At 40.9% G+C, this 21,937-nt stretch overlaps 1 protein-coding gene across 2 annotated transcripts in view; it reads right to left on the bottom strand.

Annotated features, from left to right (window-relative positions):
- LOC148405712 (ankyrin repeat- and BTB/POZ domain-containing protein 3-A-like) overlaps positions 1-20,885 on the bottom strand; it is a 49,157-nt gene extending 28,272 nt beyond the window's left edge. The window contains exon 1 of one of the 2 annotated variants that reach the window (XM_088406803.1): positions 19,801-20,885. In XM_088406803.1, the coding sequence (XP_088262929.1) occupies positions 19,801-20,716 (916 nt within the window). In that variant the 5' untranslated portion in view covers positions 20,717-20,885. The remainder of the gene's footprint in view (positions 1-19,800) is intronic. The other variant, XM_088406804.1, reaches the window with a different exon arrangement.
- Positions 20,886-21,937: the final 1,052 nt, after the last annotated feature.

Below are 21,937 nucleotides of genomic sequence, written 5' to 3'. Positions count from 1 at the left end.
AGGAGATCCGCTGACATTTTCACGACTGACAACCGAGCCTCCAGCTGTGTTTGCATCTCTGCATCAGTTTGTTTTGAATATATCTAGCCATATATATATTTCAACGCTACGGCGTTTTCCTGCGGGAAAAACTCGAATGGCTTTGACGAGAAGCTCTCATGGACCTCCCCCAGGGAGCAAATTATCTCTTGCAACCTGAAAGCAAGTTGATGTTGGGCGGGCATTCCCCGTCCTCTTCCTCCTTCTTTTTCATGAGTGATGTTTTTATTTTACTTTTAACTAGAATGCCACATCGGCTACAAGGAGGGTTTACAAACAGAGTTAGAGCTTCAAAGTAAACTTTCAAGGCAGGTTTTGAGTTTCACATCAAATTTCTGGACAAGGGTCTGGGTTTCTGGGTTAGGGTTTCAGTTCAGTGAAGAATTTAGGTATTTTTTTAAGCCTGGCAAGTAAAAGTTGTGTTTCAAGTTCATGGTCGTCTTTCACACTACGGGTAGGGCTCAAAATACTTTCATTCAGGCTTTAAATGAGAGTCAAGCCACTTAGTCTGGTAACCGAGTCTGGTTTTGTTTTGGAAACAAGTGGAGTAACAAGCTTTGCGTTGCAATCGGGAGATGGATGGCGGAAGCCCGCGGGCGGGCGGCGTCCGCTGCCGGCTCGATGCAGCCCAACGATTTGTGCCATCGCGACCGCACTCCATCAATAACGACTCGTGCGGGCCGGCGAGCGCCGCAGCCGTTTCCACTCAACGAGATCAGAGCGCCGCCGGAGCGATCGGCGCTCACCTGCTGACTTATTGAAAGAAAATAGGGGAAGTTTGTCGCTATTCTTTTGGTGACCAAATGAGAGCGCCAAAGAGACGCCAACAACGAGCAGTTTAAGATCACTTTGCCTTTTTTATCGGAATAATTTCAAAAATAGTAATTACGATAAATATAACTGCTTGCAATGAAGAAATGCTTTGCGATGAGAAGGTTGCTGTCATTTTTTTTTTCTTTCTAGAGTGGCTACCTTCATGTAACTAGGGAGCTCTGAATCAAATTAAAAGAGAGGGTACGGAGAAGCTGCTTTAGAGAGCAAAATAATTGTACTTGTGCAGTCCTTCTCCGTTCTCCTCATTCATGAGCTGGAAAAAAAATTGAAAAAAAATTCTCCATTTTACCATAGTTTCTTACAAATGTGAACCTGACACTTTTTTTTCGCAAACAACTACTTATATAGTAAGGTGTGGGTTTTCTTTTTAAAAAAAATAAATAAACTTGTATAGGAAGGCATTTAAAAAAAATGACCCCGCAGAGTAGGAAGTTTTTTTCTGCAAGACGACCATGTACGTATGTATAGTAATGTTTTTTCTTGACTAAAAGTGAACATGTATAGCAAGACGGTGTTTTTTTTCTCGAGAATGTAAATTGTATGTAAATTTTTCCACAAAAGAACCATGTATGGTAATTGAAAAAAAAAGAAACGACAATGTACAGTAAAGCGTTTTTTCACCAAAAATGCCCTTCCATAGTGAACCAAAAAAATCACCCATTAATAGCAAAATAAACAAAAAATATGAATGAAATAATACGAAAAAATAACCACGCATAATAAGCCAATTTTTCCTCAAAAACGACGATGCATACTGTATATATTGCATGTATATTTTTTCACAAATGGACCATCTATAGTAATTTTTTCTTGAAAAAAAGAAACTGCAAAGTATAATAAGGCGATTTTTTTCATGCATGTAAGTGAAGTCATCCAAGCCAAAAGGGGGCAGCGCATGCCGATGTATAACTGCCCTGAGACACTTGATTGTTTTTGCGTTTTTCCCTCAGCGTAACAGCCAGCAGGCGGGCGGCCACGACGACGTCTTGGATGTTGGCGCTGCGCTAGGCTGGGGTGCATTGCGACACACTGTAAATTCAGCGCCTGCAGCCGTGCTCGGCTGACATCCGTTTTTGCAATCCTCCACTATCTTATCCGCGCTATCGCTTGTTGTCTTAGTGGTGCATCTTTACAAAAAAAAAAAAAGCGAGGATATAACCAAGCGCACAAAGCTTTGTCTTTGCCATCAAAGATGATGGAATTAACACCCTTGGACAAATTAATCACTTCAAGAAACACAGACTCGAATTTTCTCTTGGCAATAAAACAATCAGAAATGTTCAGTGGTGAACCCAAGCCTAAAAACTCTTGATTTTTTAATTTTACACATAAGAACAAAAAAAGATATGATATGTTAAAATCAGTTTTTGTACCAATAATTGCTTCATCACGACATTGCATTTGATCGTGTACAAGACTCTTATTTTCATAGGAAAAAAAAGTCCATTTTCAAAAACAAGGGTAAATGCTAACATTGGTGTGATTTTGGACAAAAAATGGCCTGAGTGTTAACTACAAAAATGAATCCCGTCAATTTGGTTCTGAGCAAGTGCAATCATCATAACTGCATTTTAAAACATGCGGGCAATTTTTTTTCCCCGCACCAAACCTAGCATAGCAATTGCTAATCAACCTGGCTTTGTTTACCCACAATGCACAATTGTTAGGTTGATGTAATCAGAACTGCGTCCCGATACTTTTGCCCTGATGCGGCCATTCACGAGTTCATTGCCTGCGATTGACTGCGCTAAACCAGGTCACTCGCCCTCTGTTAATTACAGTGTGTGCTTTGAACACACCCGCACACACAGATCGGTTTTTATATCACAGTGGGGACATCTGATTGCCTTAATGCAGTTCCTTTCCCAACACACCAAATTGCCTCATCATACAAAATTCATTTCTGATTTATATCTACAAGTCTTGACCCTCAAAATTGGTCCCAATTGGTGGGGTCCACCAAAACGGTCCCCGCAAATCCAAGAAGTCCTCACAAAGACACCAAGGTCACACACACACACAACAAGCTTGCAATGCAATAATCTTACGCGAAAATCAACCAATGATGCAAACTTGAATAAAGAGCAGGAAAGGTAAGTCACAGTAATTAAGCGGTGATGGACGAGCATTGGACGCCGCATCCGTCACGCTCATTTGCGGAATATTGCACACGCCTTCTTGCGGGAGAACCCATTTACCATCTGGCGGCCCAAGTGGGGAACGGTGCCAAAAACCGCAGGTTGTTTTCCCCGAAGAGCATTTGTCAGCTCGCTGGCGGACCCCGTTGCAAACTTCAGTGTTTATTTGACAATGCAGAGAACACCTTCACCCCAACGGATGCAAAACGGGGGGAACTTTTAGAAATAACTGAGGGTAATCCAGCTTTGAGGATCCTCAAGAGCAGCGACAAGCAGCTTTGGAGCAATCCACTTATCTTCTTCTTATCTTCTTATCATTTAAAAAGGTGCCTTTCAACCTTTTTTCAACTCCCTAACCACTGACCAATGACTTGTGTGGCTTTATGTGGAATGTTGTAAATTATCCCATGAAAGAGATAAATGTTGTGAGTATGAAATGGGAATGCTTTAAAAGTGAAATGTCAAATCTCCCAATGTAACCAAATGGTACATTTGGTGGGTGGAAAATGGGGAATTGTGGGAAGATTTTGGAATGTGTGAGTTATTGAAATAATGGGAATGATCTCTAGGGTGAACTGAACAAGCTAAATGTTGTGAATGTGAAACGGGAACACTTTAAACACCAAATGTTACATTTTCCAATGGAAACGAATAGCAATTTTGGGGTGTAAAATGGAAAATTGTGGCAAAAAAGTAAATATTTGGAATAGCAAAAATACAAGAGCCATTCAAATAAATATTTGGAACATGTTCATATAGGAATGGCGTGAATGTGAAATGGGAAAACTTTTAACATGAAATGTTAAATTTCCTAATGGAAATGAATGGCAATTTTTGATGTGTAAAATGGAGAATTGTGGTAAAAAAAGTAAATGTTTGAATTAGCAAAAATACAAGAGCCATTCAAATGAATATTTGGAACATGTTCAAATAGGAATGACGTGAATGTGAAACGGAAAAACTTTTAACACAAAATGTTAAATTTCCTAATGGAAATGAATGGCAATTTTGGGGTGTAAAATGGAAAATTGTGGCGCAAAAGTAAATATTTTAATTAGCAAAAATACAAGAGTCATTCAAATGAATATTTGGAACATGTTCAAATAGGAATGGTGTGAATGTGTAACGGGAAAACTTTTAACACGAAATGTTAAATTTCCTAATGGAAATGAATGACAATTTTTGATGTGTAAAATGGAGAATTGTGGGGAAAAAAAGTAAATATTTGAATTAGCAAAAAATACAAGTGTCCCTCAAATTAATATTTGGAACCTATTCAAGTAGGAATTGCGTGAATTTGATAAATTGGAATGGAGTTGAGACGCATCAAAAAAGTGAGCGGAATAATAAAAATACACCCGATGACTTCTAAAGAAAGAACAAGATTTCGTTAGTTAGGAAGACTACACACAGAAAAAAATGTCTCCAACCACTTTAAAAATGCTGCACTATTATTTGTCATCATATAATGGATAAACCTGCCAAAACACACACTCATGACAAAAATTGGACCTCAATATGAGCATTTACAACAAAATGCTAAAACTCCACTCCCATTTAAATTCCAACATTTGTATTTGCATTCTAATTTAGAGGAAACTCACAAATGATGGAGGCACACTTGCGAGGATTAACAACATTGTTAACGAGCAGTTTGGGAACCGTGGACCTCGTTCCCATAATTCAGACTAATTAACGGCTTCAAAAGCCATTTGAATGTTGCACTTTTATTGTGTTCCATTCTAATTTTTTTTTTTTCAATAAACAGACACCAGAATGCAAACTGCGGATTACCCAAAGGATTTTGGAAAGAATGGACCTCATTTCAATATCAATTAGACCTAAGTCGCGCAATTTTCCTTTTGTCCACATAAGAATAATGAAAAAATCAATCATTTCCTTGCCAAATTGCGGAAACATTCTGATGATAAACGATGACTGCAGACGAAAGGATTTCGGATGGAATTCGCATCTTTTGCACCAAGTAGCTCAGAGAGAGACGGTCAAAAATGAGATATTTATCTACTCGGCTCTGGAATATCCGCCAGCCTGGAATTCTAATCAGGAAAGGTTGGGGCTATGCGACGGAGGGAATGATTTATGTCAAGATTGTTCCAAGAAAACGGAATTTGTGATGCCAAACGACAAGAGCGTGGGACTGTCAGAGCGCGGCAAATAAAAGACCGCGTCGTTCCAACTATCTCCCAGAGGGAGGAAAAAAAATGACATTTTCGTGGATACGGAGACGGCGCTCCAAAGCAGAGCGGAATACTAAGTGCCGGCGGAGACACCGGGAAGCACCTTCACAAATTCCAGCAAGGTCAAAAAAAACAGACTGCAAGGCAGAGAGAACGAGGGAACATGGGAACCCCTCGTCTCGGCAAATGACCTTTCCAAATGTTAGCAAGTTGAGAAAGCTAATCAAAAATACATTAATATTAATGCGCACACACTATGAAATTCCATCAATTCTTGTTGCGCGAGAAATGAGAGCAAAGGAGCTGATTATTTTGCTGGTGAAGCAGCATGTGACACAAATTGCTTGTTTACTGGGTCTGGGCCATTTTAATCAAATATTTTGGACCGAGAGTAAAATCAACCTTTGAAACGCATGGTTGTCAAGTTCTTTTGAGCTCTGGAGCCACGCAGAGGTAAATCATATTCTCAAGTGGCTGGTACATAAGGCCTGGCCCCAAATACCAGCGAATAACAGTGGTCAACCGTAAATATATTATTGTAAATGATGTACATAAAAAGTAAAGATAAATAAAGTGAAATTACTTCCCTTTTGGGTTCCTTTTTATCCCAATATAACATTTTTCATTAAATCGCATGTGAAAAAAAAGGCATGAAAATTCAATGATTTTTTTTTTCCCCCAAAAAACAAAAAAATCACGTATTTTCCGGACTATAAACCACGGATAAGCCGCACTGGACTATAAGCCGCAGGGCTCAAATCATGATGAAAAAGTCGCAATTTATAGTCCGAAAAATACAGTACCTATTTTGGATAGAACACAATTAACTAATAAATTATTTTACATTGAAATTAATAAATAAGCCAACAATGAAACACAAAAATACAATGTAAAAAAAAATCCCCCACTCAAAATATTTGGTTGTCCAGCTTCTTTTCAAGGAGTATTGTGAAGTGCAAAGAAAATGAAAAAAAAAACTGTAGTGGCTCATTTTGGACACTGGGTGGCACTATATATTGACATGGTTCATAAGAAGTCAAAAAATCACAAATAAATCATGATATCACGTCAGATACGAACGCGCTGAGTGCTAATTGCCGAGTCAATGCATGAAAACAGCAACCATAATTCAAATGTACATATTTAAAAATTTAGCACGATTTGGGGAAACGTAGCAGTGAGTCACATTGGACAAAATGCTAAATCGGCAACAGCAACAAAACCTTTGCAAGTACTACGGATCAACGGTGACGTACTTTGAAATTGTGTAAGGCAGTGGGGGAAAAAAAAATCAATTGGGACCTACATGTTGTTTTGGATGCAAACCCAGATTAACGAGTTATGTTAGCTAGCGGGATTGCATGATGTCATGTGACGGGATTAGCGCAGTCTGATGGATAATAACACACAAGACTGCATCTCCAATTCAGAATTTATTTTTTTTTTTTGGTGGTGAGAAAGTGGATTCCAATGAGTGTATTTTAAAAAATCACACACTATAAACTATAAATTGTCCACAATATAAAAGTGCATTAATAGAAGATACTAGGGAGCTGAAATTTTACCCAGATGGTGGCAACATTTCAAAGTTCAACATGGCACGAACACTACAGGGTGTGTGCCATCCTTTTGCTAATATGCGAGTAGAACGTGGAAGAATTTGTCCAAAAAATGGACACAATAATGCAGGTTAAAAAATTTGATTTGTCCACATCATAGCCAGGACTACAATGATGTTTCTGTAATTGGCCCGGCTCGAAGTGCTGCCATGGCAACACAGTAGCACATTCCGCAGAAGCACGGAAAATAAAAAAAAAACAATGTTTTGTTTTTTTAAATTACTATTGCTGTTTTTAGTTGTTTTGATGTTCAAATGAGATGAGCCACACGTGCGACCTGCAAAGCGTTTTACAGTCATTTGACTTGCGGCGGCCTCTGTTACTTGTACTTGTACCTCATTTATGTGTAAAAAGCATGAGAATAGTATGACACAATTTTAAAATAATATAAAATACAAAAAATACATATATATTATTATGACATATTGGTTTTCTGTTGCCCAAAACATACTTATTTATTTTTATAATATTATTTTTATAATATATCATTTGCAACAATAATATTAATATATATTTTTTAATAAATTGTAAATTTTATTGTATTATTTTACAAATATTTGTATATATATATATATATATATATATATATATATATATATATATATATATATATAGGCGCACGCATAGTTAACCTTGCTCGTGAGTATGGCCGTAACAGCTCGGCAATCTTCTAAGGGCAAGACTTTCCTTGCCGGGGGACGGCCCTCGGTCAACAACAAAATGGAGAGGCTTCTTCTATTATGGATTAAAGAGAAGGAAATCGTTCTCTTTTAAGAAAATAAATAAATAAATTCTGCAGGTTGGTCTCTGCTCTCCTCCGCCTCCACCCAGCTCAAGTCACGTCGCCCCAAAGGTAAATGTCATTTTTCCTTTGTATATTTATGTTATTTAATTTAACTGTACAGTAGGTTATGTTACTCATTTTTAATATGTGTATAAAGTCGTGATGTTTTTACCTAAGGTTTTTGCACGCGTTGCACGCATTTACTAATTAACATAGGTTTGGATTGCCCGTCATACGAGCAGTTCGAGTTACGAGCGTAGCCGCTGAACAGATTAAATTCGTCGCACGGGGGCCCACTGTGTGTGTGTGTGTATATATATATATATATATATATATATATATATATATATTAGTATGCACTATATAAGTAAGAAATAAATGACAATTTTAAAATATAAAATACAAAAATATAGATTATTATGACATTATTATGGTTTTATGTTGCCCAAAAAAATACTTATTTATTTTTATATTACTTGTATATCATTTGCAACATTGATATATGATAAATATATATATATGATAAATATATATATATATATATATATATATATATATATATATATATATATACACTGTTTAATTCATTATAAATGTTATTGTATTATTTTACAATTGTTATATATATATATATATATATATATATATATATATATATATATATATATATATATATATATATTACAGTATATATAAGGATTCAGGACTGAAACAGATTAACTCTAGGCTCCGCCTTTTCAAGTCATACACATTCAACGTCATAGATGTTACATGGTTTCATGTGAGGAAGGAATCCCTATTCTGCAATGATAATATGTGCACCTCATGGACATTTTGTGGGTTCTCGGAGGCTTTTTCCAAATCGGATTCACCACTGGGGTAATCTGTTGAAAAATTAGCTGTGCAAGTATACGATAGTTGGAGCTAATTAACTCCCCTTATATACCACAGAGTGCTATTTTCATCCAATCATTTGTGAACAACTTGAGCGTTCCAAATACGCCCTTTGGAAGCAGAAACTCTCCTGATTACAGCAAAGTCATTTATCGCCGCTCTAGTGGACGTTCGCAAGGAGCCAATTACAAGTCTGGTGGCGGCGACTGCTTTCATTCGGTCGCCGGTCCGAGCGCACTCGTGACTGATGGAGGTCCATTAAGGTTCGACGGAGTGTCACTCAATAAAGGAGCTGCAGGGAAATTACGTCCCGGCTGGGGGAACCGGGGTCCATTTCTAGGAGCTAAACAAATGTGCGCCCCGCCCTCATCGCTCACCCGAGTCCAAGAATAAGATGGTTAAAAAAAAAAAAAGTGTGTGTCACGCCGCAGCGCTGCCGACTGCGGCGTGACACACACGCTCCTCTGCAGCCCGCTCGTGACTCAACGCACTTCAGCGTCCAGTCCTCCCACTCCGGTGCCCTCTCGCTCAGATTGGTCGCGGAAGATGGCTGTCAACGACTCAAATTTTTGATGCTTATGTGTGGGATGTGATGATGTCACGAGAAGACACAGGCGAAGTCTGTCCTGAATTTTTCTTTAATGCGTCTCGTGTTTTTTGCAAAGCCCCCAACTAAATGTAAAAATGATTAACATCAACATCTTGAATGTTTTAACCTGAAAAAAGGTATGAAACCGTGTTTTTTTTTCCTAAATCACACTTGTGACAGCAATTTTAAAAGTTTCTAACCCTTGCACAGACTTTGAGACTGAGAGCTCCATAGCACCCCCTAGTGGCGTAGATGAGCAGCTACTCTATACAAGGACAAAGTCTGTTTCCCTTTTTGACTCAGCTTGTGTTCTCTTTCTCAGTCTTTCTTATTGATACCTGATACTGTGATTGCAAAAATGACTGACCAATCTAAAATGTGACCAAGCACTTATTGTACAAGGTTCACAGGAAAAAAAAAAGGTTATGACCTTTTTTAGCTTTAGCCAGGAAGCTAAACATCCTTTAGCATCCAATATTTGGGTCCTTTCCTTCTCGGCTCGTCCGGGGACTTCGTTTTCCACCACCCACAGAGCGCCGTCATTCCGAACGCTCGAGCGTGGCGGCGTCGTTCCCAAGGGGGCTAGCTAGGCGGGCGGCGCCATCCATCAAGCTTGTCATGGGGTGGCTCCGGGGCAGTTGGCGGGGGCCCGCGCGGGACTCGCCTCATTTCATCGCCGTGATTATCCCCGGTTTCGCCAGGCGTAAAAAAAACGGGGGGCGGGTTGCGAGACTGTCACTCAGCCTCCTCTTCAGTTTTCCTAGTGGGCGGGAGGATATGCTTCTTAACAAATTCATTGGTGCGTTTGAATGCTCGGTGGCACCGGATTGGCTCCTTGTGATTCGCACAACAGTTCAAAACGATTTTTAGTTTATGATTACAAGAAGCTATTTTAAAGTCGAGGCCGCGCGCTGGGGTGAAATGACTTGTTTTGGCTTCTCACATAGACAACAACATTCCGCATCATTTCCACAATCTAATGGAAGGCTCCCGGGGTGATTATCTAGCAGGCCGCAAAAATCTAATCAAAACCGGTTCATTAGTTTTTATATAACTCCGCTAACACACACACGGAACTGCAGATTGCATTGTAATATTTCAAAATGATCCAGAGCAATTAAGAAAAAGAGCATTTCTTTCAATCTGAAGGCACATCTGCAGGAAGCGATTTACACCCTGGATTGGTCGCCCTACATTGGGCCAGTCGGGCTTGCAGAATGGTGCTGGCTAATTTGCAAGTCCTAGCGTCTGAAAAGGCGCCCTTCCGTGGCGGCCGCTCGGGGCTACGAGCTGGCCTACTTTTTAAAAGCCCAAAAAACCCAAGCCCCGCCCCCTTACTTCCTCTCACCCCGCTAACCCGTGTGCCTGCGCCTCCCTAGACGGGTTGCGGGCAAGCTCATCATTGCTCCGCAGCGCCGTTTACACTCGCTTGTGACCTCATCTGCGGCTGAATCACAGACTGACTGGCCGCCCACACACACACACACGTGTTCATGTCTATAGGGCAATGATTTATGCATGAAATAAATATTATGGATGGATGGTTGCATAAAAGGAAGGATAGGTTGATTGGTAAATTGATGATGTATGCTTGGATTTGGACCTATTCTGGACATCTATTTTTGATTATTGTATGGATGAATAGCTAGCTAGCTAGCTAGCTAGCTAGGTAGGTAGGTAGGTAGGTAGGTAGGTAGGTAGGTAGGTAGGTAGGTAGGTAGATAGTGAAATGAGATTGAGGTATAATTGTTAATAAAAAAAGAATACAAAAAATATAATTCTAATTATAATAGAGGTAACTCAAAAAGTTGCCCTGAAAGCTGAGGTTTGTATTTGTCAATAACTCGAAACTCTACGACATAAGCCTGCTTTTGTGATAAACTTATGGTTCATAATTTTTTTTTCTGCTTTTATGAAAGCAAGCTTAAAACAGCTCTACAAAATTACTTGCCGAGACAACACCACACGGTAATATCTGCCAGTGAAATAAAATTCCTCTCTTTCTTTCTGGGCATCACAGGTAGCTTTTAAATAATAAAATGTCCAAGAGCTGATTGTATAATAACAATACCGACTGACGATAGAATGAGATGGGAACCCTGCAGACTCAACTCAAATATTCCTCCTCTATATCGCAAGTAGACGCATCACCCAGCCCGTAGGAGGCTGTCAAGTCTCGTGTGTGTGCATGTGCGCGTGTGTGTGTGTCAAATAATAAAGGAGCTGGCTGGTGAATTATTTGCTGCACACACCACACACACGCCCAAGCTGAGACTGTCAGGAATTCAACGAGAGGCCCCCTGACACAAATGGGACGACGAGAATGCCGCAGACTCCCGGAGTGGCAAGGCCAGCATCACAAAAGGAAGAACAAGACCTCAGTTGATTTTCATTTCTAAATACAGTGGGCCCCCAGTTTACGAACTTTTTGTCTTACGAACGTGGACCGCGGCGTTTTTTGTCCCCCTCTTACGCACCTTTCGTCTTACGAACAATCTAACATGCCCTAACATGCCGGTCAATGAGTCTGTGCTATTTTTTTTCGTTTGGCTGCATTAGTCAAATCAATTGTTCTAGCATGCTAGCCGATATGCTATTGCTCTTACAATGTCACAGTCACTGTCTCAGTCACGGTGTCAGTCACAGAGATCCCGTTACGCTATTGGTCAATTAAGTTCACAGTCCCGGTCTCAGTCACGGAGATGCGGATATGCTATTGGCTGGCGTCACGTCAATCACAGGAATGTCGATAAGCTATTGGCCGAACCTCTTCATCTAGCTTGATGGCACGGCTGGTCGGTGTGTTGTGAAGACTTTGCAAACTTTATCTGTTAGACATGGCTTCTAAAATTGCAAGTGGCGGTAAAGGAAGAAGTAAGAGGATGATGACAATAGAAACCAAGCAGGAGATAATAAAAAAATACGAAGGAGGCGCACGCATGGCTTGTGAGTATGGCCGTAACCGCTCGGCAATCTTCTAAGGGCAAGACTTTTCTTGCCGGGGGACGGACCTCGCTCGACAACAAAATGGAGAGGCTTCTTCTATTAAAGAGAAGGAAATCGCCGGTGATATGTTCTAGTTTAAGAAATAAATAAATTCTGCAGGTTGGTCTCTGCTCCCCTCCGCCTCCACCCAGCTCAAGTCACGTCATCCCAAAGGTAAATGTCATTTTTCCTTTGTATATGTTATTTAATTTAACTGTACAGTAGATTGTGTTACTCATTTTTAATATGTGTATAGAGTTGTGATGTTTTTACCTAAGGTTTTTGCACACGTTGCACGCATTCACTAATTAACATAGGTTTGAATTGCCCATCATACGAGCAGTTCGAGTTACGAGCGTAGCCGCTGAACGGATTAAGTTCGTAACACGGGGGCCCACTGTATTTTCAAAAGTTTTTATATCACATGGATAATTGAAGAAAATTCCAGAATACTTTATTACTTTGATAACGATTCTGATATCGCAGTCATAAGTACCAATATATACCAATATTAATATATCAGCAGGAATTATACAGTACCTGGTTTGATTTTAAACAAAATCCCATAGTTAGCATGAGAAAACAGAAGCCATTGATCGGATTCAAGACCAGGATCGGAATCTGGAATGGACTCTGTGTATATGAACGCTAATATTGGAGTTTTTTTAATGGAGAGTGATAATTTTTGATTCAAGATTTAAGAGATTTATTGTCATATGTTATCTTGTTTGCGACCAGATAACATTTCATACAAAAAGTAGTGCAAAACACTGCAGTTTGCGAAAATACTCTCCAAAAGTCTTAAAACAGAATGTCAGCCATTTTGGCTATCATTAAGCTTTCATTTTATCCCACTGTGACACAAAAAGACGCTTGTGTATTTAGACAGATGGACGCTCGATATTATCATTTCAATTTTCGTCATCGCCTTTTATCACCTTCCTACTCGAGCTAGCCGCCGCCATGTTTATGTTGCGATATCACACACATCCAGAAAGCTCGCAGCCACTTTCAACTTGAACGAGCCTGACTCATCCACTTACAGAAAAAAGGAGCCAAAAAAAAAAAAAAAAACTCTCACACCGCAAAATGCAGGTCAGAGAAAAGACAGGCCGCCTCTTTAGATGATGACACACTGTCGGGTGAGAAGAAGCCAAAAAAAGAAAAAGTGTTATGTTGTGTAGTGTTGATGCTGTATTAGCACAGCATGTGGCAAGACGGGATTGGCTAAATTCACTTATGCAAGGTTTTCTTGCATACACAATGCACAATACTTTGAAGTAAATGCGTTCTTGCGAAGAAAATGTTCAGATTAAAAAAAAATTCCAGTACGCTGAAGTGGAATTTGGATTCCTCATGCAGCTTGTTGAAGCAGGCGACAAATTGTTATTGGTCACACAGTGTAGAATTCATTTGCAAGCTGACAATACACCAACTTTTGGATGGTTTACCTGATTTTGAAACCAAATTCTAGGACTTCAAGGGTGGAATTTCATTTGTAGAAATGAAATTCCCAGCCTGCTGAGGTGGGAAAATAACTTTAAAGTGCTCATTTCTTAGAGCCTTATGGCTGCTTTAAGGAGAAATGTACATGCAACACTGACTCATGTATACGACCATAAAAATGGATAAAATTCTAGTTTTTATTTTGTATTCTACACTGCAAAAAATGCCGGATCAAAAAAAAAAAGAAAAAAATTCTATTAAAAAAAAGGGCTTTTTTTGTTTGTTTTAAAGGGATAGTGTGTAAGATTGACAGTTTTTCATTACGGCCAGCAGGAGGTGCTACAGGTGCTGCATTTACCATTGTCAGTAGCTATAACAAACATGGCCGCCTCCGGAGAAGTTCCACCCCAGATGTAATATCATTTAATGATAACTATAACTACTATTACAGTTAAAACATACTGTTGGTCATAAAAAAAACACATTAATTTGCAAGTTTTTGAAATTTACAAACACTGGATTTCTTTCTTTTGAATGAAAAACGGTCTAAATCTTACACACTGTCCCTTTAAGAAGAAGGTCAGCCAATGGGGAAACAATCAATCAAGCAATCATTCAATCCAAATTTATTTATATAGCCTTGAATCACCGAAGTCTCAAAGGGCTTCACAGATGAAAAGAGGTCATGTTGAGACTTCTTTCAAAAAAAGAAGTCATACAGACATCTTTTCGGTGTAAGGTACACAACAGCATCCCCTGTCAAAGCTCCCAGAAAGGGAAGGAAAAACTCAAAACCCCAACTGGGGAAAATCAGAAACCTTCGGAAGGGACTACAGGTGGGAGGAGCCCCCTGTCAAAGCTCCCAGAAGGGGAAGGAAAAACTCTAAAACCCCAATTTGGGGAAAATCAGAAACCTTCATAAGGGATCACAGGTGGGAGGAACCTTCTTACAGGCCAACTTTTTTCAATTCAAGACTTTTTTTTTTCTTCAAAAAGTGATTTAGGACTTGCAAAAACAAGTCCTAAACTCTTAATTGAAGCAAATAGTTGTGAGTTAAAGGTAACCTTTTTTCAAATGTAGCTTAAAATCCATGCAAACAACATGCAACACTTTCCTAAATGAGAAATCGAGAGGTGGCCTCAAATTCCACGCGACAGATTCAGATGCACCTGTTGGGGATTTTGACAGCAAGAAGAGTTCCCCTTTGCAACATGTTGCCTTGATAATAGTTATGAAATGCATCACGTCGGTGGGAGGAGGAGGAGGAGTTCCTGCCTCCACAGAAGCGCTTCTGCACGAAGAGCGTCTCACTGGCCTATTTAGTGTGGCGCTGCCGCCAGATGCTTCTCCCCAGAGGCCCCGGCAACTCACCCTGCACTCGCCCTCATTAATTCAAGCGGCAGCCGGCGGTCCTGTCGCCTTCCAATGGCTTACAGAGGACAGCCACCCTGAGTTGTTTTTTTTTTTAATCAGGTGCAATATAAAAAAAAGGCTTAGTCTCCAAGTTAGAGTTTGCACCGCAAATGGTCAATTATCAGAAAGCAACAAAGGCTTATAACATGAAACTTGTTTTTATTTTTTGTCCAAAATGGAGAAATATCAGAAAATGTATCATCGAAGAATGCTTTTTTTCATTTTTCAAGGTATTTCATTTAGCATGTTCTTATTGCGATTGATGTGCTCAAAAAGCATATTTTTTTCTTATACGAAGACAACATAATTTGGAATGATCTTCAGTTTAGGATCAAGGCCATTTTTTCCTACATTTAAAGGGACAATGTGTAAGATTTAGACCGTTTTTCATTCTGGACAGCAGGAGGTGCTGCAGGAGCTGCATTTACCATTGTCCGTAAATATAACAAACATGGCCGCCTCGGGAGGAGTGCCACCCCCCATGTAAGATCATTTAATGATAACTAGACCTACGACGATATATTAAATATACTGTTGGTCCTTAAGAACATATTTATTGGGAGGTTTTTGAAAATTATAATGATTTAATGTATTCCTTTTTATTGGAAAAAAGGTCTAAATCTTACACACTCATGTTAAAAAAATCTGATTACACTGCAAAAAGTCAATTTTAAGAAAGTAAAAAAAGTCTCATAATAAGGACATATTCTATTTTTTAGTCTAAAAACAAAAAATATGTGAAGCAGAACATTTGTACGAAAATAATGCAAATTTCAAGAAAGTAAATTGAGCATTTTCTTATTGAGATTTATTTGCTCAAAACATTCTGATTTTTTCTCATAAGACGATCCTGAATTATTTTCATCTTCAGACCCAGGCAAAATAAATATCATCTTAATGCCCTTGTGTGTGACCAAGGACGGACTCAAACGTTGGGTCATTCTGCTATTTCTTGTCTTGAATCCAAGAAGGTAACAAACTCCGTTAACACCGAGCTAAATGACCAACGTAAACAGCATTGCCTTCCAGATTAAAAGCAGATTTCAAAATAAGATATCGGATAAGTAAACAATACAAACTGGAGCGCTTAAAGAGTTCTTAACACAAAATAAATCTCATCTAATGCTTAATGGATTCAGACCTTGGTTCTGTCTGCTTGCTTCTTTTAAAGAAAATAATGTAGTACAACCTTGGTTAACAAAAGCTGCTGGAAGCAACTCTCACACACACAGTCACATATAATGTGTGTGTAATATATATATATATATATATATATATATATATATATATATATATATATATATATATATATATTATATATGCCAACCCCTGCGATACAGGCTCACCTCCAAAATATCCTGAGGCAGCAAACCGTCGTCAGTGGCGGGCTTTAACCTGTCGTTGTCACGACACGGTGTCAGTGAAGGCCTCGCTCTGTGACAGGCTTACTGAACTGTGTCGAAAAAATGTGAAGGCCGTCCATCATGTGTGACAGACACAAAATGTCATGACTCAACAAATGTTTGTCAGATCACACATCCGCCGGATGGGCACTTTTGGATGCCTCCGAAAGAAGAAGAGCCATCCTTGAGCGATTACTGGAAAATAAAAGCTACAAACGGAATGAGGCTCTTATAGCAAAAAAAAAACTTCTCATTTTGCCTTATGAAATTATCCGCCGCATAAAAATCCATCACAGCTGGCGGAATGATGGCCATGCGTCAGCCGCGAGGAGGGCAGCTAATAATGGCCACGACAACAAAAGGCTTATGAGCGGGAATAAATATGTAAACTGAGAGGGCGCCCCCGTGGCAGACGGCATCATAAACGATGGAATGGGCGAGAGGTCCCGCTGCTAATTTAATGGAGCGGCTACGCTACGGCATTCCGCCGCAGTCTCATCCGTCCCGCATCCGACAGCTCCTTGGGGAAGGTCGCAATCAATGAGACGAAATCGTACACAATCAACATGATGGGAATTCCAAAAGCGGCAGACGGTCCCGGCGGACCCATTATGAACTTTAAACGTGCCCTCAGCTTTTCCTGTATCTTTCAAATAGCCCACATACGTACATCCTCAAATGTGAAAACGCTTCATCGGGGACAAACGGTAAGATTAAAACAGGCTTTTTTGCAGGCATCAGCAAATCTCACGCTTTTCAAAAGAAGAACAAATTAACTAGAACATGTATTTAACATGTAATCAAAGCAAAGATATTCCACAAACTCTGATCTCAAAACAATTTTAACTCACTTCAAACTCATCAGACTCATGGGAAAAGCATCTTGTTATGTTGAGGGTCAAACTGACCCATTTGAAAGCTATAGTAAATGTTGAATGTCGTTTTTCTGCACTGGACTTCTGCTTGCTTGTATAATCAACAGGTCCAGTGAAATTGGCATCAGTATGTAGTACTTTTTTTTTTCATTTGTTTTACAGTTTTGCAACTTCTTTAATAAATCTATGTCAGAAAACACGCAAAAAGGTTTGGGCTGATTACACTAGACACCGGGTCCAATTGACCCAGGATATTATAACCATTTCAGAGGAACAAACGCAACACATGGGAATGAATTGAGTTTTGCCTTGACTTTGTGAGTGGATTTCCAATCAGTCAACATTCTTTGACACTTTGGATAAATGCGCACACTTCCGGGTCATTTTGACCCAGAGACACCATTGCTCGTCTTAAGAATTCAACATATATCATTGATTGAAACAAAATATTAGATCGGACTATGGACACATTTGCATGACTAAATATATCCCGGGTCAAAGTGACCCAGACACTTTACAAGACAATGTTGGCAAAAGTTACTATCGACTTAACTCTTTCAGAGCCATACACTTTTCGACAATCCTTAAGAAACAATGATGCTAACCGCTAACAATTGCTAAAACAGCCAACAAACAGCAAAGCTAACGTCTATCGCAACCTTTCTCTATATCATCTTGACATGTTTACCACCCCGCCTTCTCTAACGGAGACACCGATCGATTACTTCCTGCGAAAAGCGTTTTAGAAGCGGAGCCCTACTTTTGAAGCCATCACTGGATTTGCAACCATGTTCCCAGATACGAATCAATACTAATCTCGCAGTTACAGACAATAATAATCCCTGAAGGGTGTGGATTTGAAACAAGTACACTCTACTGCCATCTACGTGTGGAAAATCATTAAAAGTCATCGGAATCATCGCAGGGGTACGTATAGCATCCAATATGGCTTTTTGCTGGCCTGGAATTGGAAATGTGCCTTGTTTCAAATTACGGAGGCCAATTTCTATGCCTTGCAGCAAGCCTGCTGGTGCCTATCCAAGTTGGCTTTGGGCTGTAGGCGGGAGACACCCTGAACTGTTTGCCAGCCAATCGCATGGCACACAGAGACGAACAACCATTCACGCACCCAATCACATGTTTGTGGGGTGTGGAAGGAAGCTGGAGATGACCCAAGCAGGCTCGGGGAGAACATGAAAACCCCACACAGGAAGGCCAGAGCCAGGTAGATTTGAACTCGGGTCCCTTTAACTGTGACATGATATTCACAGCACCAGCGAGCTGCCCAGTTTGCAAAATTACTCACACAAAAAAAACATGCTGATGCTTTTGTATAATTACACATGGCTCTGGGTCAAATTGACCCAGGATGTTATTACTATTCAAGAGAAATACATTTAACACAGCAACATTATTGCTCTTCCGGACAAACAAACATAAATCAGTGATGAAAACAAAACACTGGATTTGAATTATGCACATTTGTGATGTTTGGCTAACTACATACGTGGTGGGTCATATTGACCCGGGATTTTATTACTATTCCTGAGAAACTTAATGCAACACAAGGGTGTCATTTAAATATTGCCTTCGTTACTATGTGAATAGATTTCCATTAAAAAAAAAGAAAAAAAAACTGACACTTTTGAAAAAAATCACACCTTTGGGTCAAATTGACCCATAAATGACTGGTTAATCAAAATATTTGTTTTGGATTTTACACATATTTGACACTTTTTAGCAACTTGATACATCCCGGGTCAAAGTGACCCAGAGACATTATTGCTGTCGCTTGTAAACAAACATAACTGGAGGATTAAGGATACTACTTAGTGTTTCCTGCCTTCAGCCAACAAAAGCTCGTGGCCGCTAAAACAGAAAGTGCTAGAGCTGGGTAATAATCATATTAATTTGATGAATTCATCATTTTAAAAATTGAACACGTGAAAATTAGCTAAATGATTAGACAGCATTGCCATTTGTTACAGACAAACATAACAGGGGGGCTAATTAGGCAGATTAGCATCTCTCTATAAAATGAGCACACACGGTACGAATAAATGATAAACAGCGACATCATTATTACTAAATGAATGTGCACAGTTTATGGAGATAATTGGATCATTTGCTGCTTTTGGGTTTTGCCCAGAGGAAATTCATCTTGCGTTACACACACGGACTAATATGCAGTATATAATGCAAAAAAAATATTCCTATGGGGTATCTAGAGACGAACTGATAATACCACAGATCTGGTCCGTTTGCACCACAGGACTTAAACGTCAGAAAAGAGACTTTTAGAGGACCGAAGCATTTAAAGTTCCTGGAACCTGGCTTTTGTAGCTCAAGTTTTTACCATAGAATTCCCACATTGTGTATTTTTGGTGACTTTGGAAATAGAATCTTTGGAGGACCAATTGGGTGTTAGGATTATTCTGGGACTTGAGATCCAGGAATGTTTCCCAGCAGCTAACATATTTTAGAGGAGCATAAATGCATGTGAGCTTCCAAAAGCGAACCGGAAATACAATCTCCTCGCGTTCTGCAAGATGCAGCGGCGAGCTTTTGGATCACTTTCTTACCGCTGGAGTTCTTGCCGCAAACGAGGTGCTGACAGGGCTGCAGCAGCCCCCAGATCTCCGAGTCTGTCCCCACGGCTTGCTCCAGAGCCTCCGGGCTGAGATCCGCCAGTCCGTCGGCCTCCAGCTGCGACGGCGCAGCGCGGGCCAGCACCTCCCGGAAGAGGTTCTCCATGCAGGCGGCCAGGTAGATGGCGGCGTGCTCGTGGACGCGCAGCGCCACGCGGCTGTCCACCATCCACCTGAAGAACTTGGCCACGGAGAAGACGAGCCCGCAGCGGGCGGACTTGCCGCGGCCCAAGCGGTCTGCTCCGCTCATGTTGTAGAGAGAGAGGGCGCTGAGCGCGGCCGCCACGCAGTTGACGGACACGGTCCAGGAGAGCACCACCTTGACGGCGGTGTGCACCTCCAGCTTGGTGCACTTGGCGTAGCGCAGGCTGAGCCGCTGCGCCTCGCGGGCCAGGCGCACCAGCGCGCGGCCGAGCAGCGTCGAGAGTCGCGCCAGCACCTCCGGCGGGGGCGACCCGGGCGACGGTGACGGCGAGGGCGGCGGCTCCTCGCCGGGCCGCCGCCGCCACCTGCGCAGCGCGACCTCCACCTCCGCCAGGTTCCACGGCAGCTCCTCCGGCTCGGGCAGCTTGGCGCACAGCTGCGCGGCCGCGCACTCCAGCGCTAGCTCCGCGTCCTCGCCCAGGACCGTGTTGACCGTGTCCAAACTGTTCTGGCGGCTGTGCATGGATTCGGTCAGATGCCAGCGGTTGCCGCCGTGCGAGAGGCACTGCAGGGGCGGCTCGGAGCAGCACAGCGACACGCTGGACGAGCGCACCGAGTCCGCCGCGCCACCATAACCCGAATCGAGCGTGAGGTCCTCCAGCGTCCTGCCCGCGGCGCAGCTCGGATTACTGCCGTTGCCCGCCATGGATGCGCCGCATTCTGCCGGGCACGGGCATGCCAGCGGGACTTCAGGCCACCCGCGGGGCGCTCGCGCTTCAGGGAGCCGCGCGCGTCATCGCCCGACCGAGTGACAAACTTTTGCCCTCCGTCTTTTTCGTTTGACTCTCTGCGCTGCGGACGCGCGTGCGTGGGGCTCCTCTCGCGCAACATGGGGAGGAGCCTGCCTTGATTGGCGGACACCAAACAACCCGCAGAAACAAATCGCGTATTCGTTTCACGTGCAGCAGATTATGGGGGACCACCTCCAAAAACAAACCGCAAACTAAACACATGCAGATAAAAAAAAAAACTGCGGCAAATTACTTGTATTTATTTATTTATTTATTTATTTATTTATTTATTTATTTATTTATTTATTTATTTATTTGTTATTTTCCTTCCCTGAGACCCTCTGGTACCATCGTAAAAAGATGATCATGAAGTCCGGCAAAATAATATTTTCTCTAGACGCTTCAAATTCCTCCAATGTGACATTTTGCTCAACAATGTCGCTGAAACGTCACGCACGATTGCTCCACTTTATGCAACAAAAGCAATCTGAGTCCAAATATTTGACGGCTTCGCAGGGGCAACGATCCCTCTCGGAGCACCTCGTAACAATTTATTTAAGCTACAATCAAATTTTTTGCCTTGCACAAGAACAAGTCAGGGATTCTCCTATCGTGGCCATTTTGGGGAGACACCAGCAGATTGTTGGCACAAGTGGCCTGAATTAGTTCTTAAAAAGAAGAAGACGCTAATTCCAATTGCTTCCATAAATAAGATCATGTACAAAGTATAAACCCAACTAACTAACTTTACTATTCATGTCTGTGCACTACACATTTGTTGAACATGAGTTGCACCTACTGCAGGATGAGGTGGGCAGCTGTCAGATGAATCCACGCGTGCACTCTACGCGGGTTTGTTAAGGCACGGTTGCCTAGTAACAGCAAATCAGCATCATCATCATGTGCTTTTTTTCCCCTTTTTTCCTGTATATAGTCCTGGTCCTAATATAGTGTTTTAAATCCTAAAGTACTAAAATACTAATATTTGAATGTCTCGTTTAATTCTTATACCCCAAAAATATTATCTATCTATCTATCTATCTATCTATCTATCTATCTATCTATCTATCTATCTATCTATCTATCTATCTATCTATCTATCTATCTATCTATCTATCTATCTATCTATCTATCTA

The sequence above is a fragment of the Hippichthys cyanospilos genome, chromosome 22 (assembly GCF_059441005.1).
Source record: "Hippichthys cyanospilos isolate Australia breed blue-spotted pipefish chromosome 22, RoL_Hcya_1.0, whole genome shotgun sequence".
Taxonomy (NCBI): domain Eukaryota; kingdom Metazoa; phylum Chordata; class Actinopteri; order Syngnathiformes; family Syngnathidae; genus Hippichthys; species Hippichthys cyanospilos.
Note: the sequence above shows the minus strand (reverse complement) of the source record. Positions and strands in the feature narration are given on the sequence as shown.